Source organism: Psammomys obesus, unplaced genomic scaffold (genome assembly GCF_907164565.1).
Source record: "Psammomys obesus unplaced genomic scaffold, mPsaObe1.curated_primary_1811, whole genome shotgun sequence".
Taxonomy (NCBI): Eukaryota; Metazoa; Chordata; class Mammalia; order Rodentia; family Muridae; genus Psammomys; species Psammomys obesus.
The window spans coordinates 322,585-336,955 of NW_026589137.1; the positions used below are offsets into that span (position 1 = coordinate 322,585).

The window sequence follows — 14,371 nt, forward strand, 5'->3', positions numbered from 1 at the left end:
GTGTGTGTGTGTGTGTGTGTGTGTGTGTGTGTGTGTGTGTGTGTGTGTGATCTTTTTTTTTTTCCTACTCATTCCCACCCCTCCATCGTGGCAAGACCTAGAGGCCAAGGGGATTGATGGGCATGTGTAAACTGCAGACTGGCAGTTACACTCATGTAGTGTTCACTGTCCCCATGGCACCCAAGTTTGAGTTGCTGAAAGGAGGAGAATAGTGTTTCCAGAAGTGTAGCTTTTCTATTTGTCCCATCTGAGAGAGTTCTGCAAACCCCTGGCAAATGGTAGGAAGTAGGAAACAAACTGTGAGAGCTGTAGAAGGATAAGGAGAGGAACAAAAAGTATGGGCAGACCAGGAGAGTGAAAGAAACACAGGAATTTTTTTAGGAGAAACTCTAGGCACTGGCCCAGACCCTAGAACAGTGGTTCTCAACCTTTGGGTCGCGCCCCTTTTGGGTTGATAACCCTTTCCCAGGGGTTGCATATCAGATATCCTGCATATCAGATATTTACATTATGGTTCAGAACAGTAGCAATATTATAGTTATGAAGCATCAACAAAATAATCTTATAGTTGAGGATCAACACAACATGAGGAATTATGTTAAAGGGTTACAGCATTAGGAAGGTTGAAAAACACTGTCCTGGATGTTTAATATCATGCAGCTTACAGGTCCTACTACATCTGAAGGGAGGGGCCTACAATGTAACCCTTACTCAATAGCTGCAGCCTGTGAAAGGTAAATGCTACCACTGAAGGCTGTGCTCTGTTTCTCATCTCCCATTCCTTTGCCATGCATCTTTCTGGCTGCTTAGCTATGCCCAGCCTGGAGTACTAAGAACTTACCAAGGAGTCTTCAGAAACCAGTGTCCTCTGAATAGCCCATTTCCTAAAACCATTTTGTTTCTCCAAATTTTTGGTGAGTTGATAGTCCTGACCCTAACCCAGTGTCTGCTTGCAGAGATTACTCATTCCTCATTTCAGAGCCAGAGAAGAGGAAAATGTTTCTGGCAAGAAAACATCCAGAGGTTCCCTTATGCTCTTATAGTTGTTTGTACAGTAGGATTTGGAGTGCTCCAAGATGGAGTATTTAACAATACCCTTACTAAAAGATCCTTAGGGTCCCAGAGATGACGATGGCTATAACCTTCTATTTTTGGCCACCAGTTTGAGTCGGCCACTAGATGCTTCCCAGAAGAAAGAAGTATGTTTTTGCCTTTGTGCCCGGCTTCTCACTTAGGAATCACACCACAAATGTAAACTATTTACGATTTCAAGGCACTGAGTTTTGCGATCTCATACCCAGTTTGACTATCTAATATGTAACTTGAACATTTTCACCAACTTGGTCCAGAGATTTTTTTTTTCCAGAATAGAACCTTAAAACTACATATTGCTGGGTAGTGGTGGCCAGCCTGGTCTACAAAGCGAGTCCAAGACAACCAGGGCTACACTGAGAAAACCTTTCTTGAAAAAACAAAAACCACCAAACAAAAACCTACATACCAAATTCAATGACTTTTTTTGTTGTTGTTACTAAGGTTCAACTAGCTAGATGGAAAATGTTTTTGAATCCACCATCCATTAATTTATTATTGATGGTATATTAGTTATACTAGCAGAAAATGATTCATATTTTTATTTTTAAAATTATTATTGTCATCATCTTTTTGTGGGGAGAGTGGTACAGGGGAACCCCGGGCCCTGCAGGTGTTAAGCAGAACCCCTGAGCTGCATCCATGGCCCTGTTATTCCTATTTTAAAGATCAGAAAATACTCAGCTTTTTTGCCATCTATAACCTATACCTTCAATCAGCCTGTAATTCTTGTCTACTCAGTCCCTAGAATTGTCTAAGATTGGAAGATCACCTGCTTTGTTCAGGCTGCACTGATGCTGCATGCAAGAACCTTCCTAATGTGGTTCCTCATGTTGTGGTAACCTGAACCATAAAGTTATTTCTGTTTCGAATTAACAACTGTAATTTTGTGGCTGTTATGAGTTGTAAATATCTGTGTTTTCTGATGGTCTTAGGGGACCCCTGTAAAAGAGTTGGTTGACCTTCCCAGGAAGTCATGACCCACAGGTTGAGAAATGTTACTGCATAGTCTCTATTCAAGGTGTTCAGTGAAAATTCCTTCCAGACCAGACTTTCCCCAAGACTGACTGAATTCCTGTAATCCCATACAGAAGACTCTAGATAGTGACACAACTTTTCCCACTCTTCAGAAATATCTGGGTTGGGGACAGTGCCCTTTTCCATTTCCGAGATGGTTGAAAACCTTGCTGGAATGTGGAACCTTACATTAGCAATCAGAGCCAGCACAATAGTCTGTCCCCATCCATAGTCTAATGTGTGTGCGTGGCCGCAGATGTGAGCTCATTATGCATCTCTGTGAAGCAACTGGTTAGCTTCTGGGAAATGTGGCATCAACCTTCTACTCTGCTCCCATGATGGTTTTGCTGGTGATGATTTGGGGAGGGCAGAGATTAGGGTAGTTAGACAGATTGTGGTTGGATCTGTTCAACTTCTAGATTCAGAATTTCCTCTGGATGCCCCTAAGAAGACTAAGAAAGAACAGCAGTGTTTCAGGGGTGTCTACCAATCCACCCTCCCCATTCCTTTCCCTGTTTTTCCTATTCTTTTTTTTTTTTACCTCTAACATTTAAATATTTGTACCAGTTCATGATATTGTATTTCTCCACATTGCTCACTCCATCTTCATCAGCTCTTACTGTTTTACAGTTAACTCTGCTGTTTGCTGCATGCTGCATGAGACCCAGGGTCCTGGTAAGCTTTATTAACTCTAAATAGAACTGGCAGTGGCTTCTAGAACATACTTCCCCAAACCCCACACTTGTGATGCACAGAGCTAACCATAAAAGAAATGGCTTCATTGGACCTGCTAGTTTCCTCCCAAGACTTACAGTATGAAGACATAATCTGAAGTGGCTTGAAATTGAGCATCCTCATGTGGAATGCCTGCTTGCCTGATTGGAGGTGTGTGTTCGAGAGAGAGCATTTGCAGGCCTTTGCTGCTAGAACAGCTGTGCAGCCTAAGTAGATAGATTATGTGACCAACATGTAAGGTTTCAGTTCAGATATATCTTTTTCATAAAGAACCATAATCATGACTTTCAAAATGATTTGAGATGGAGCAGGAAACTGCTGAGTTCATAGTGCCTACCTGCAATGTCACAGTCAGTATACACACACACACACACACACACACACACACACACACACACACACACACCAGATTTAGGAATGTGCAATGAGAAATTGCTTCTATGTCTCCCTCTAGCTTCTTAACTGAGGGATTCAAGTTCTCCAGTTTCTTTTGGTTGTATGCCCCACCCCCAAAATATAATCAAGGTGGAAAACAATAAAGAGACCTCAAATACTATAGGAAAATCCTTACACTTTGTTCTGTGAGGGCTGGTGAGGTGGCCCAGCAGGCTTCAGTGGCAGCATTTACTTTTCACAGAATGCCATTTAAGCCTATTAGCCTGAGTTCAATCCCTAGAACCCATATAATGGTGGAAAGCTAGAACCAACTCCAAAACTTTTCCTATGATCATACCACTCCGTGGCATGTGTGCCCACAAACAACATTAATAAATTAATTTTTAAAAATTCAATTCTGAGCTAGGCATGGTGTTACACACCTCTTACCCCAACACTCTGGGAGGAAGAGGCAGGTGAGTCTCTGTAAGTTCGAGGCCAGCCTGGTCTACAAGGAGAGTCCAGGAGAGCCAAGGCTACACAGAGAAACCCTGTCTTGGAAAACCAAAGCAAAAAAGAAATCAATTCTGGATCTGGAGAAATGGTTCAGGTGGTTAAGAACACTTGCTGCTCTTCCAAAGGAGCTGAGTTTTCGTGCCAGCAACCATATATATTAGGCAGCCCAACAACTGCCTGTAGCTCTAAGTCCAGGGTATCTTACAACCTCTTCTCCTCTTCTGCTCTTTGCGGTTACCTGCACTCACTCTCTCTCTCTCTCTCTCTCACACACACACACATACACACACACTCACACACACATGTCCACACATATACAACTTTTAAAAATTAATTCTGTAAGTGCAAGATTCATGGAAACCTCTGCTAAAGAGATAAGCAGGTAATTCTTAATAAGGATCCCTGAGAACTACAGAAGTAAATAGAACAGTCCCTGCTATCACACAGCTTTTAAACAGAGTGAAAGCAGTCATTATAGGATGGATGAAAGCAGTGATTAAGCACCATTTGTCTATTCCACCAAATCAGGTAGTGATGGGAAATTGAACATAAATGTTTTTAATAGCACACTTAGATTGATTTATTTTTAAAACTCTACCATGGAAACTTTCAAACCTAGATAAGAGAAGAGAAGAGATAATAGTACAATTCAGCCCCACATTCTTGGAGCCCAGTCATCAAAGAATCATTGACATACAGCTAATGCTGCTTCCTCAATTACCCCAGATATGTTGTATTATTGTAAGGCAAAAGCTCATTTCACATGTATAAAATACATAGTACACATTTCTAGGAGATAATGATGTTTAAAAGCAAACACAGTAATCATTATCATACCTAAAAATTAAAAATAATTTGCTAACATAAAATGTCTAGTTGGTGTTAGAAGTACCCCAGAGATCTCATTAATTGCCTTTCTAACTTTGGGTTTGTTTACATTGAAGACTAAAGTACTGTGAAGATGTCCCCTGGTTATCTATGCAGTGGTTTATATGGAGAGCCTGCTGTTAGTCACCAAACCGATGGCTGCAACTATTGCACTAGAGGCTTCAGGCAGCTGGCAAAAGCATACTCCTTCCAAGCAAAACCAGGCTTCTGAAACAGAAAGCCCAGGAAACTGAGCCAAACAAATGCATCCTAAAAGAACAATGAAAATGATTCACTGCCTGGTTTAAAAGCAAGTCCTGGAGCCCCTGCTAGGACACAGGCATCAAATAGCAGCTTTCTATTTAAGAAGACTAAATTCCTAGAATATCTATTCACCACCATAGTTCAGGTGCCTAATCAAGTGTCAGACACATAACAGGAGCTCATATCATTTGGTGTTTCTTTATTCTATCATTTTCAATGAATGCAGGACAAATATATCCTGGGGAATTCAATTTTGGCTAATTCAGATTTCATTGCATACCTATTTGACACAATTTTATTCAGATTTCCCTGAATACATGTTTGTTAGTGGCCATCCCTAAGATGAACCCTGGAAAACTATAATTAAAGTCATTCCTTCTAAGTAAGAAAAAAGTGATAAACAGACAGAGCAGCCAATTTCAACCCCAAGTATGTTGTCTTTTCTTGACAAGATTCTCTGTAGTAGACTGCAAAAGCAGTTCTAGATCAGGTGGTCTCAGAGAGCCTTAGCTGTCAAGGTTCTGAAAGCAGCAAAGGTTATGTGTCTCCTTTCCAAAACCTTCACTTGGTGGTTTAATTAGTAAAGCCACCTGGAATGCAGGCTGACTGAGGCCTATGTATGTGGGAGAGCAGACACATTCACTGTGGAAAATTGATTGCACACTCTCATATATGGATGTTCTGCTAACTCCACTCCCACCAAATAGCCCTCATTTAATAGAATGGATATCCATTTTTTTTTTCCAAAAGTACTAGAGAAAATCAAGTGAAGGAAGGGAAGTTTAGTTCTGTTCCTGGTCACTTGGCCTCACTGATGTGGCTAACATGGGCTCTGGCAGAGCATCATGGTGGAGGGGTGGACTGGAGTAGCATTGCTCACTTTGTGTCAACCAGGAAGCAGAGAAAAGAGGCAGGGACAAGGTAGAGCATTACAGGCCTTGCTCCAGTGACCTACTTCTTCCAACAGGCCTGCCTTCCAGGAAAGCCCTCATATTATGAGTCCTTCAAGGGATTTCTCTGCTAAATCAAAGTCCTCAGAGTCTAATTATTTCCTTAAAACCTCTTAGGGAGCCTTCAATATGTGAGTCTTTGGAGCACATACCATATTTAAACCATTAAAAAAATATTTCTTCAGGTCATAAAAAAAGGAAGTAGATACATTTAGAGCCAAGAAATTCTCTGAGACAATAAGACTTTCCCAGTGATAGGAGAGTCCTAAGTAGATAACTCTTATCCTAGATGTGATGATACTTTCTTTATGACCACAGGCATGTCAGTCTCCTCATATGTGACACAGAGACCAAAACAACTTGGCCTACTTATAGCATAGGAATGAAATCCCAGCAGCAGACAGGTCAAACTGTTACATGAACACAAACCTGTGATGGGCTTCTGTAGTTCAGGTTTACAGGTCACTGGTTGGAACCCCACCCCATCACACACTTGGCAAACAGGTATTGGATTAGAGTAACAGTTAGCCAGCTGGCTTGCTCTGAGGGATGCCAAAGTTGAAACCTCAGCTTCTTCTTATCCTGTGGGACAGGGGGCTGTGAGCCTGTGCTGTATCTGCTGGCCTGAGGTCACTAGAGACTTTGTATTTACAGACAAGGTTGTCTGGATGTGTATGTATTGGGAGGTTGTTTGTGAAGAACAAATTTTAAAAATGGTTTGTGTGGGTTTTGACCTTTATTGTCCTTCTTAACGCCACTACTGCTGCCATTCATTTGAGAAAGCATGTTCACAGGAGCCAGTGCATAAGACTTTAAGACCATCTAACATAGTTATTCTATTTTATCTATTAGTTATGACTTAATTTCTTTCTTTTTATTGTACATTTATCCATCCATTTATTAACACCCCCCTCTCTTTTTATTTTCAGTTTGGGCTTCCTGTAGATGCGCCCTTTCCTGTGCAACAGAGCTGGGCCTCCCTCTCTTTATGTCCCCCCTTAACATGTTTAGGGGGCATACAACCCATGCCCTCCCCTTTCTGCAAATGTTTATAGAAGCCTGAGAGTCAAATGATGATGTCTGGCCTCTCACCAAGAAGCCAGGAATCACATGGCTTAAAGATATATTCCATACCTCAGTCCTTCTCCTAGAACCCCCAGCCATATGTGCCCCCACAACCCCATTCCCACCTTTGCCAGACTGTGACATGTTTACAGGTTGCTATTTGCTACTTTTCATGAACCAGCTTCCCATTTGAATTTGATACTTGCTTTGATACCTGATACTTGAATTGATACTTGTTTCCTTGAGGTACTTTCATCCACTGTGGCTGGATAAGCACCACTCAGGGCTCAGAGCTTAGACTCCTGCAGCCTTAGTGAATAGCATTGTTCTCCAACTCCTGCAATCCCAGGAGCCATACCTTATAATATAGGCTCTAAAAGAATTGCTGGTGATGCCTTCTACCATCTTCATCCCATCTCAAAGTCACATTATATAATCTGTATTAAAAGCCAACCACACATTTATTCACATTAAGCTCTTCCTATACAAGAGACAACTGCTGGTAGATAGCTGGGGAAGATAGTATTTATTTCCCCCCTCTAATTCTGGGTACCCGACAGATACAGAAGGTAAAATAAACCAGAATGTTTTTACCAGCCTAGAGTCTTGAATAATAGACTTAGAAAATTCTCCTTGGGGGTTTCAGCATGCCATTGGCCTTTTTTTCCCACTCCAATGAGGTGGAATAGCAAGAATAATAATCTTAGTTTCTAAACTGGTGAGCTGGTCAAAGAATCTAGGCTTGGGGTTGCCTGGATGAGTATTCTAATCTACCTGATGAATGTAATGATGGGTAATGAATGTAATAAGTGTCACAGATGCCACTTACAAGAGAAGACCATTAGCTGGGGGGAAAAAAATAGGTGCTCTATACTTGAAAGGTCATTTACTTTGGTCTAAGGGTTTCATGTTTTATAATGGGTCCCACCTGAATGTGGATTTTGGAAAGTACAGAGCTTTCCACTGTCAGGGCTATGAGGCACAGTATGGCTTTTGGTGTTTGGCTAGTGACAGAGCAAGAGCTAGAGGCGACCTAGCAGTGATCTGTGGCTAATATGGCGTCTCTCTGCCCTTCCTTTGCAGTAATCCATGGCTGTGTACTGAATAGTATGCCCTGCTACAGCTGGACTGGACTCCACTTAGCCTTTTAAGCGAAGTCTCTCTCTTTTGTTTTTTTAATGGTGCCAGACAGCTGGGCTCTCTACCCTTCCTCTGGTACTTCAAGCATTTTTTTTGTTTTGTTTTGTTTTTTGTTGTTGTTTTTTTGTTTTTTTTTTGTTTTTTGTTTTTTTTTTTCATTTGAGTTCTGCAACTTGCTTCTGCCTCCCAATCCCACTGGCATGGACCATGACATTCTTCTTTTTTCATGTTTTAATGGTGGTTGTCTGATCACTACCTCTAAAAAACACACAAGGTAATAATAAGTTTGCAGGCCTTCTGAACTGTTGTAAAAGGGCAGGGGCCATTCTCTACAATCATAGTTAATACCCTGAAGCCAAGACTAAACCCAAAGCAGAACTAGTTAAAAGCAAGCAAGTCAATGTATGCACTTTCTCTTTTCTTGTTGGCAAAGAGAGAAGGCCATTTTGATATGTACTAGCTGATGACCAGAGGCAAGTTCAGGGTGACAATGGGAAAGCATGAGCTAGTTCTTCGGGGAAAACCAATTGGAAGTGGAAAATTTCAGGAAACGCTATGCCTAGAGGTAAAGCAAAACAAACCACTGCCACCAAGAGCACAAAACCCCAAAGCAAAATCCTCCGATATCCCAGAAAAAGTCCATAGTTGGAGGAGTCAGGCTACTGAGTAAGACAGTCTGGGTCTCCTAGAGAAAGGCCTCTTATTTGTAGCCATGGAGTCCTGAGGGTTTTTTGTTTGGTAGCCCTAGCTGGTCTTAAAATCACAATGTAGACCAGGCTGGCCTCAAATTCACTTTTGTCTGCTTGTATTTCTGGAGTGCTGGGGTTAAAGGCAAACACCAGCACACCCAGCTGCTTTAGGGGTCTTAATCCACCTTCTCAGAGTGCCAACCCGGCATCATCATCTTTCTGAAGAAGTATTTGCAATTTTTAAACGAGGTCTTTCATTTTCATTTGCATATAAATTCAACTACTTGAGGCTTGAGGATCTCAAAATATTTCACAAGTATTTGAGTTACACAATCTTCCAAAAGCAGGAAGGACTTGTACATAAAGTGGGGAGCTTTTTGGTCATCATGGCTGATATAAACCCTCATGCTGTTGAAGGAAATAGACAAGTAGAGAAATAAAGAGACTTATCCAAGGCCCCACTGATATTTCTTGGCAAAGCCTAGGCAAAATTTCATGATTTTGGGTTCCCAATCCATTTCCCCAAGGGATCAAGTGTTTATATATATTCTTGGTGACAAGATTAGTCTTGAGGGTTTTCACACAGAGAAATAGGAGGGGGTGGGTAGACACAGGTGAAGAGAAGGCCCTAAGCCAGCTGCCATGATGCTGGATAACCAGTTAGCTTTCCTCTAAGTCTGGACCAGGCCAAGGCCAGTATAGATTTCACTGGTTCACTGTGTGGCATCTTGTAATGAGAGAACTTTGGTGAATAGCAAAAGCAATCAAATCTATTGAAAGAATTGAGATGACAAGAAGTTTTATCTCTCTTCTAACTGTAAACGGGAAGGTTTTGTTTTTCTTCACTTGAAAGACTTTTTTAAGTAGTACAGTTGTTACTATTTAAAAAAAAAAAAAAAAAAACAAAACACCCTAAGGGCTCTGTTTACTTCTAATGAAACAAAAACCAGTCATTAGAAATGGTTTGTGCTTTTGTGCTTTTCTTTTCCCAGACTAGAATGGAATGGCTTTCCTGAAGTACACACACACACACACACACACAACACACACAACACACACATAACACACACACCCTTCATTTCTTTTAAGCCAATGACTCTGCTTTCTTTATACTTAGTTTGGATTCTTTTAAGAAAAGTCATTTCGTATTTACATTTGGCTGTTGATATGTGCTTATTTTTTTTTTAATTAAAGCAAGACAAGACGCATTAAACCGGTGTGTGGTATTCTTCAAATCTTCTCCACAGATTTCCCCATGGTGATGGCCCATCCATGAACTGTTCCTGTCTTCTCAGCATTTAATCTGTGCTACCTTCAACTGCCCACTCGCCTTACATGTCACTTTGAATGTCCTTTCTCTTTGGCTAATTTCGTGTTTTCTCTCTCTTTCTCTCTCCCTCTCCAGCTTTTTTTAACCTTGTCTTCAGCAGCTGTACTAAGTCTAAAGGAGAAGACTGCCATTCTAGAAGAGTTAGTTAGGGCTTCATATTGTCTCAAGCAAGAAACCAACCAGTTCCCCTCCCCTGCAACTGCGCACATATACACCACACTCAACAAGTGTACATGTGTCCCTGTGTCCAGGCAAGAAGCTCTCTTCTGACTCACATGGTGTTTTACATGGAACTGTCTTGTCCTAAACTCACAAGGCAGGAAAAGAATCATCAGAGCTGGAAATGGACCAAATGTAACCTCAGAGAGACAACGACAAGACTTACCCAAGTGTTAAGTGACTGGGGCAGGAGACCTCAGCTGTGGGTGTAGAAGTACTGTTCACACGGTTTTGAGTTTGATGTTTGTTCGTTTTATTTTTTTTTAAACACTTCTCTGGTTCTGACTGTCTTCAAGCACTATGAAACTGATTCTGAATATGGACAAGAAAGTTGAGTGACATTTGCGTCTTTGGCTTTCACAGGCTGTCTGCAGACCCCAGCAAGGAGGGAGAAATGGAGAAATTAACATTCAGCTAGAGAAAGACATGAGGGGGTTTTGAGCTTAGTGAGAGCAAAGCTTCTCGACACAAACTTCCAAGTTGCTTTGGAGGTTTTACAAGAGGCTTCTGCTCAACTTGGTATCTGGAAGGAGAGCTTTGATGTCGGTACATCTGCCTTGAATTCATTGGCTTTACTTAACATATGAATACCATGTGAATGTGCTCATTGCCACGTATTCATCCCACAAACACCAACATTCTGCCATTCTGTCTCCCCGAGAGAGCCTCTTTGCATGTTTTCCAGAATCTGTGTTTGTTTTCCTTTCTTTGTGGTTCTTTTTGCTCCAAGGTGTGACCAGTCACTTCCCCTCTGGGGCTTTCATTTTCCATGAGCTACTTCCCAGAGCCAGCACTGTTTAGCTCATTATCTTTCTAATGTCCATGTCAGTTTTCAATAAAATTCAAAGAAATGGCTCAGTGGCTCTATGATCTGCTCCCATCAGTTGGTGGCATGGCTCACCACAGTTCGCTTTATAATGGATGGCCACCTCCTGAGTAAATAAGTTGGGAGGCTCAGAGAGATTCCATGAACCCACTAAGTTTTCCTCCTCGGTGCACTGCCATGCCTTTCCTTTCTTCTTCCTGGGTCTGGAATTCCAATGGGACAGGGTGGGTATTAGCAAGTACTCTTCTGCTTTTCCTTTAATTAGCATTGTTTAGACTAATCAAATGAACTGAACTGAGCATCAGAGAGTAGGGGGTAGGGTGAACACAGAAAATGGCATTCCACAGAAAAAAGATCCAGGTAAGTTTTAATTATGAAACCAAAACAGCTCTTTGTTACTTCCTTCATTTACTCCTGTGATGTGAATCTCCTAATTTCCTGAGTTGAAAGGCATTCTGTAGATACTAAGCCTTGAGTCTCTCAGGGATGCCTCCATGGCATTAAAGTGGGCAAAAGGGAAAGACGTCAGAGATATCAGTTTTCATAAATCTGGTTGTGAGTAAAGCTTCATTTGCCTAATGACCAAATGCTGAAGAAAAGACCAGGGAGTCTTCTCCGTAGGAAAACCTGGAAGCCTCTGCTTGGTTACCAGAGTAAACAGCATTGACCTGCCTCTACTCAGCGCGCACACTAGGGGGCAGCAGAGTCCCCTATGACATTGCTGAACATTGATGATCCTGTGGAGGTGTGGGAAAATACAGAATTCTTAGCCTGTTGGAACAGGGGGAAAGTTACGTTAAGGAAGCCAAAAGCAGATTGATGATACGGTAAAATGCCAAACCAAACTATCTGATTTCCATCCCTGGGACACACATGGTGAAAGTAGATGCCTGATTCCTTGCAAGTTGTTCTCTGATCTCCCACACACATGCCCTGGCACTCTACTTCCACCCCCTCACAGAAGAAGAACACCAAAATCTGAGTTTGAAGCCTTGGGTTCCGTTTCCACTACTAAAAATAATAAAATCCCCAAACTCCAAAAAGCCAGTGATGGTGTCACATTCTTATAATCTCAGCATTCAGAAATTGTAGGGAAGAGGATGTCTTGTCTGACCAAACATAGTGAGTCCGGGGCCAGTCCGGGTTACTTATCCAGACCCTGTCTCAGTAAATCCAGCGGGGGTTGGGGGTGAGGCTTCTCTAGAAAAGGAGAGTACCAGAAAATCCTTTCTAGAACTAATACACATTGAAGATACAAAGTATCTGAGCATTAGGGCCAACAAGATGCCTGAGCAGGAAAAAAGTGTCTTTGGCCAAACTTAATGACCCGAGTTTGACCCCTCATATGGTGGATATAGAGAACTGACACATGCAATTGTCAATTCTAAATTTAAGTCATGTGCCGTGGTTCGGGCAAATGTGGGAACAAACTCACTAAATAAATGAAAATGAAAAACATCATTCATAGGTGAAGCTGGAGAGATGACCCACATGTTAAGAGCACTTAGTGCTTTTGTGAGGACCAGGTTCCTAAGCACACAAGCTGGGTCAGGAGTTCACATCTGCCCCTGTAACTACAGCTTCATGGGCTCCCTCTCCCTCTTCTGGCCTCTGAAGCTCCAGAATTCATGTGCACACATACACATAATTTAAAATAATTTTTTTATAGTAGATCTTATTTTTTGAGAACATCCATATTGCTTTTCATACTCCTGGACCACATTACCTTCCAAATAACAGTATATAAAGGTCCTATTTTATCCATAGCCTTGCTGGCATTTGTTCTTATTTGTTTTCTCTCTTTTAAGTTTATTTATTTATTTATAAATTAGTTTATTAACTTTGTATCCCAGCTGTAGCCCCCTCCCTCATTCCTTCCCAATCCCACACTCCCTCCCTCATCTCCTCCCATGCCCCTCCCCAAGTCCACTGATAGGGGAAGTCCTCCTCCCCTTCCATCTGACCCTAGCCTATCAGGTCTCATCAGGACTGGTTGCATTGTCTTCCTCTGTGGCCTTGCAAGGCTGCTTAACCCTTGGGGTGGGGTGGGGTGGGAAGAGGTGATAAAAGAGCCAACCACTGAGTTCATATCAGAGACAGCCCCTGTTCCCCTCACTAGGGAACCTGCTTGGACACTGAGCTGCCACAGGCTACATCTGTGCAAGGGTTCAAGGTTATCTCCACACATGGTCCTTGGTTGGAGTATCAGTCTCAGAAAAGACCCCTGTGCCCAGGATTTTTTTGTTTTGTTTTGTTTTCAGTTCTGTTGCTCTCCTTGTGGAGCTTCTTTTCCCTCCAGGTCTTTCATCTCCCCCTTCTTTCTTAAGATTCCCTGTATTCTGCCCAAAGTTTGGCTATGAGTCTCAGCATCTGCTTTGATACCCTGCACAGTAGAATCTTTCAGAGGCCCTCTGTGGTACACTCTTGTCCTGTTCACTGTTTTTCTCCCTCTTCCGTCGTCTATCTTGTATTCCTTTCTGAATGAGGATTGAGCATCTAACCCAGGGTCCTCCTTCTTGCTTAGCTTCTTTTGGTATACAGATTTTAGTATGTTTATCCTATATTATATGTCTAATATTCACTTATAAGTGACTATATACCATGTGTCTTTCTGCTTCTGGGAAACCTGACTAGGGATGATCTTTTCTAGTTCCCACCTGCAAATTTGCCTGCAAATTTCATGATTTCCTTGTTTTTAATGGCGGAGTTGTATTCCATTGTGTAAATGTACCACAATTTCTGTATCCATTCCTCAGTTGAGGGACATCTGTGTTGTTTCCAGATTCCAGCTATTACAAATAAAGCTGCTACAAACATGGTTGAGCAAATGCCTTTGTTGTATACTTGAGCATCTTTTGGATATATGTCTTAGGAGTGTTACAGATGGATCTTGAGGAAGCACTATTTCTAATTGTCTGAGAAAACTCCAGATTGATTTCCAAAGTGGTTGTAGAAGTTTACATTCCCACCAGCAATGGAGGATGGTTCCCCTTTCTGCACATCCTCTCTAGCATGTATTGTCACTAGAGTTTTTGACCTTAGCCATTCTGATGGGTGTAAGGTGAAATCTCAGGGTCGTTTTGATTTGCATTTCCCTGATGACTAAGGATGTTGAACATTTCTGTAAGTGTTTCTCTGCCATTTGATATTCCTGTATTGAGAATTTTCTGCTTAGTTCTGTACCCCATTTTTATTTTATTTTTATTTTTTTCATTTTCTTTTTTTTTAATTTTTATTAATTACACTTTATTCATTTTGTATCCCCCCATAAGCCCCTCCCTCTCCC

At 41.6% G+C, this 14,371-nt stretch overlaps 1 protein-coding gene across 4 annotated transcripts in view; it reads left to right on the plus strand.

The window, feature by feature from the left end:
- Septin6 (septin 6) overlaps nt 1-13,905 on the plus strand; it is a 77,696-nt gene extending 63,791 nt beyond the window's left edge. The window contains exons 10-11 of one of the 4 annotated variants that reach the window (XM_055604928.1): nt 2,740-2,784; nt 10,116-13,905. In XM_055604928.1, coding sequence (XP_055460903.1) covers nt 2,740-2,743 — 4 coding nt within the window. In that variant the 3' untranslated portion in view covers nt 2,744-2,784; nt 10,116-13,905. The other 3 variants (XM_055604927.1, XM_055604926.1, XM_055604925.1) reach the window with 3 other exon arrangements.
- Nucleotides 13,906-14,371: the final 466 nt, after the last annotated feature.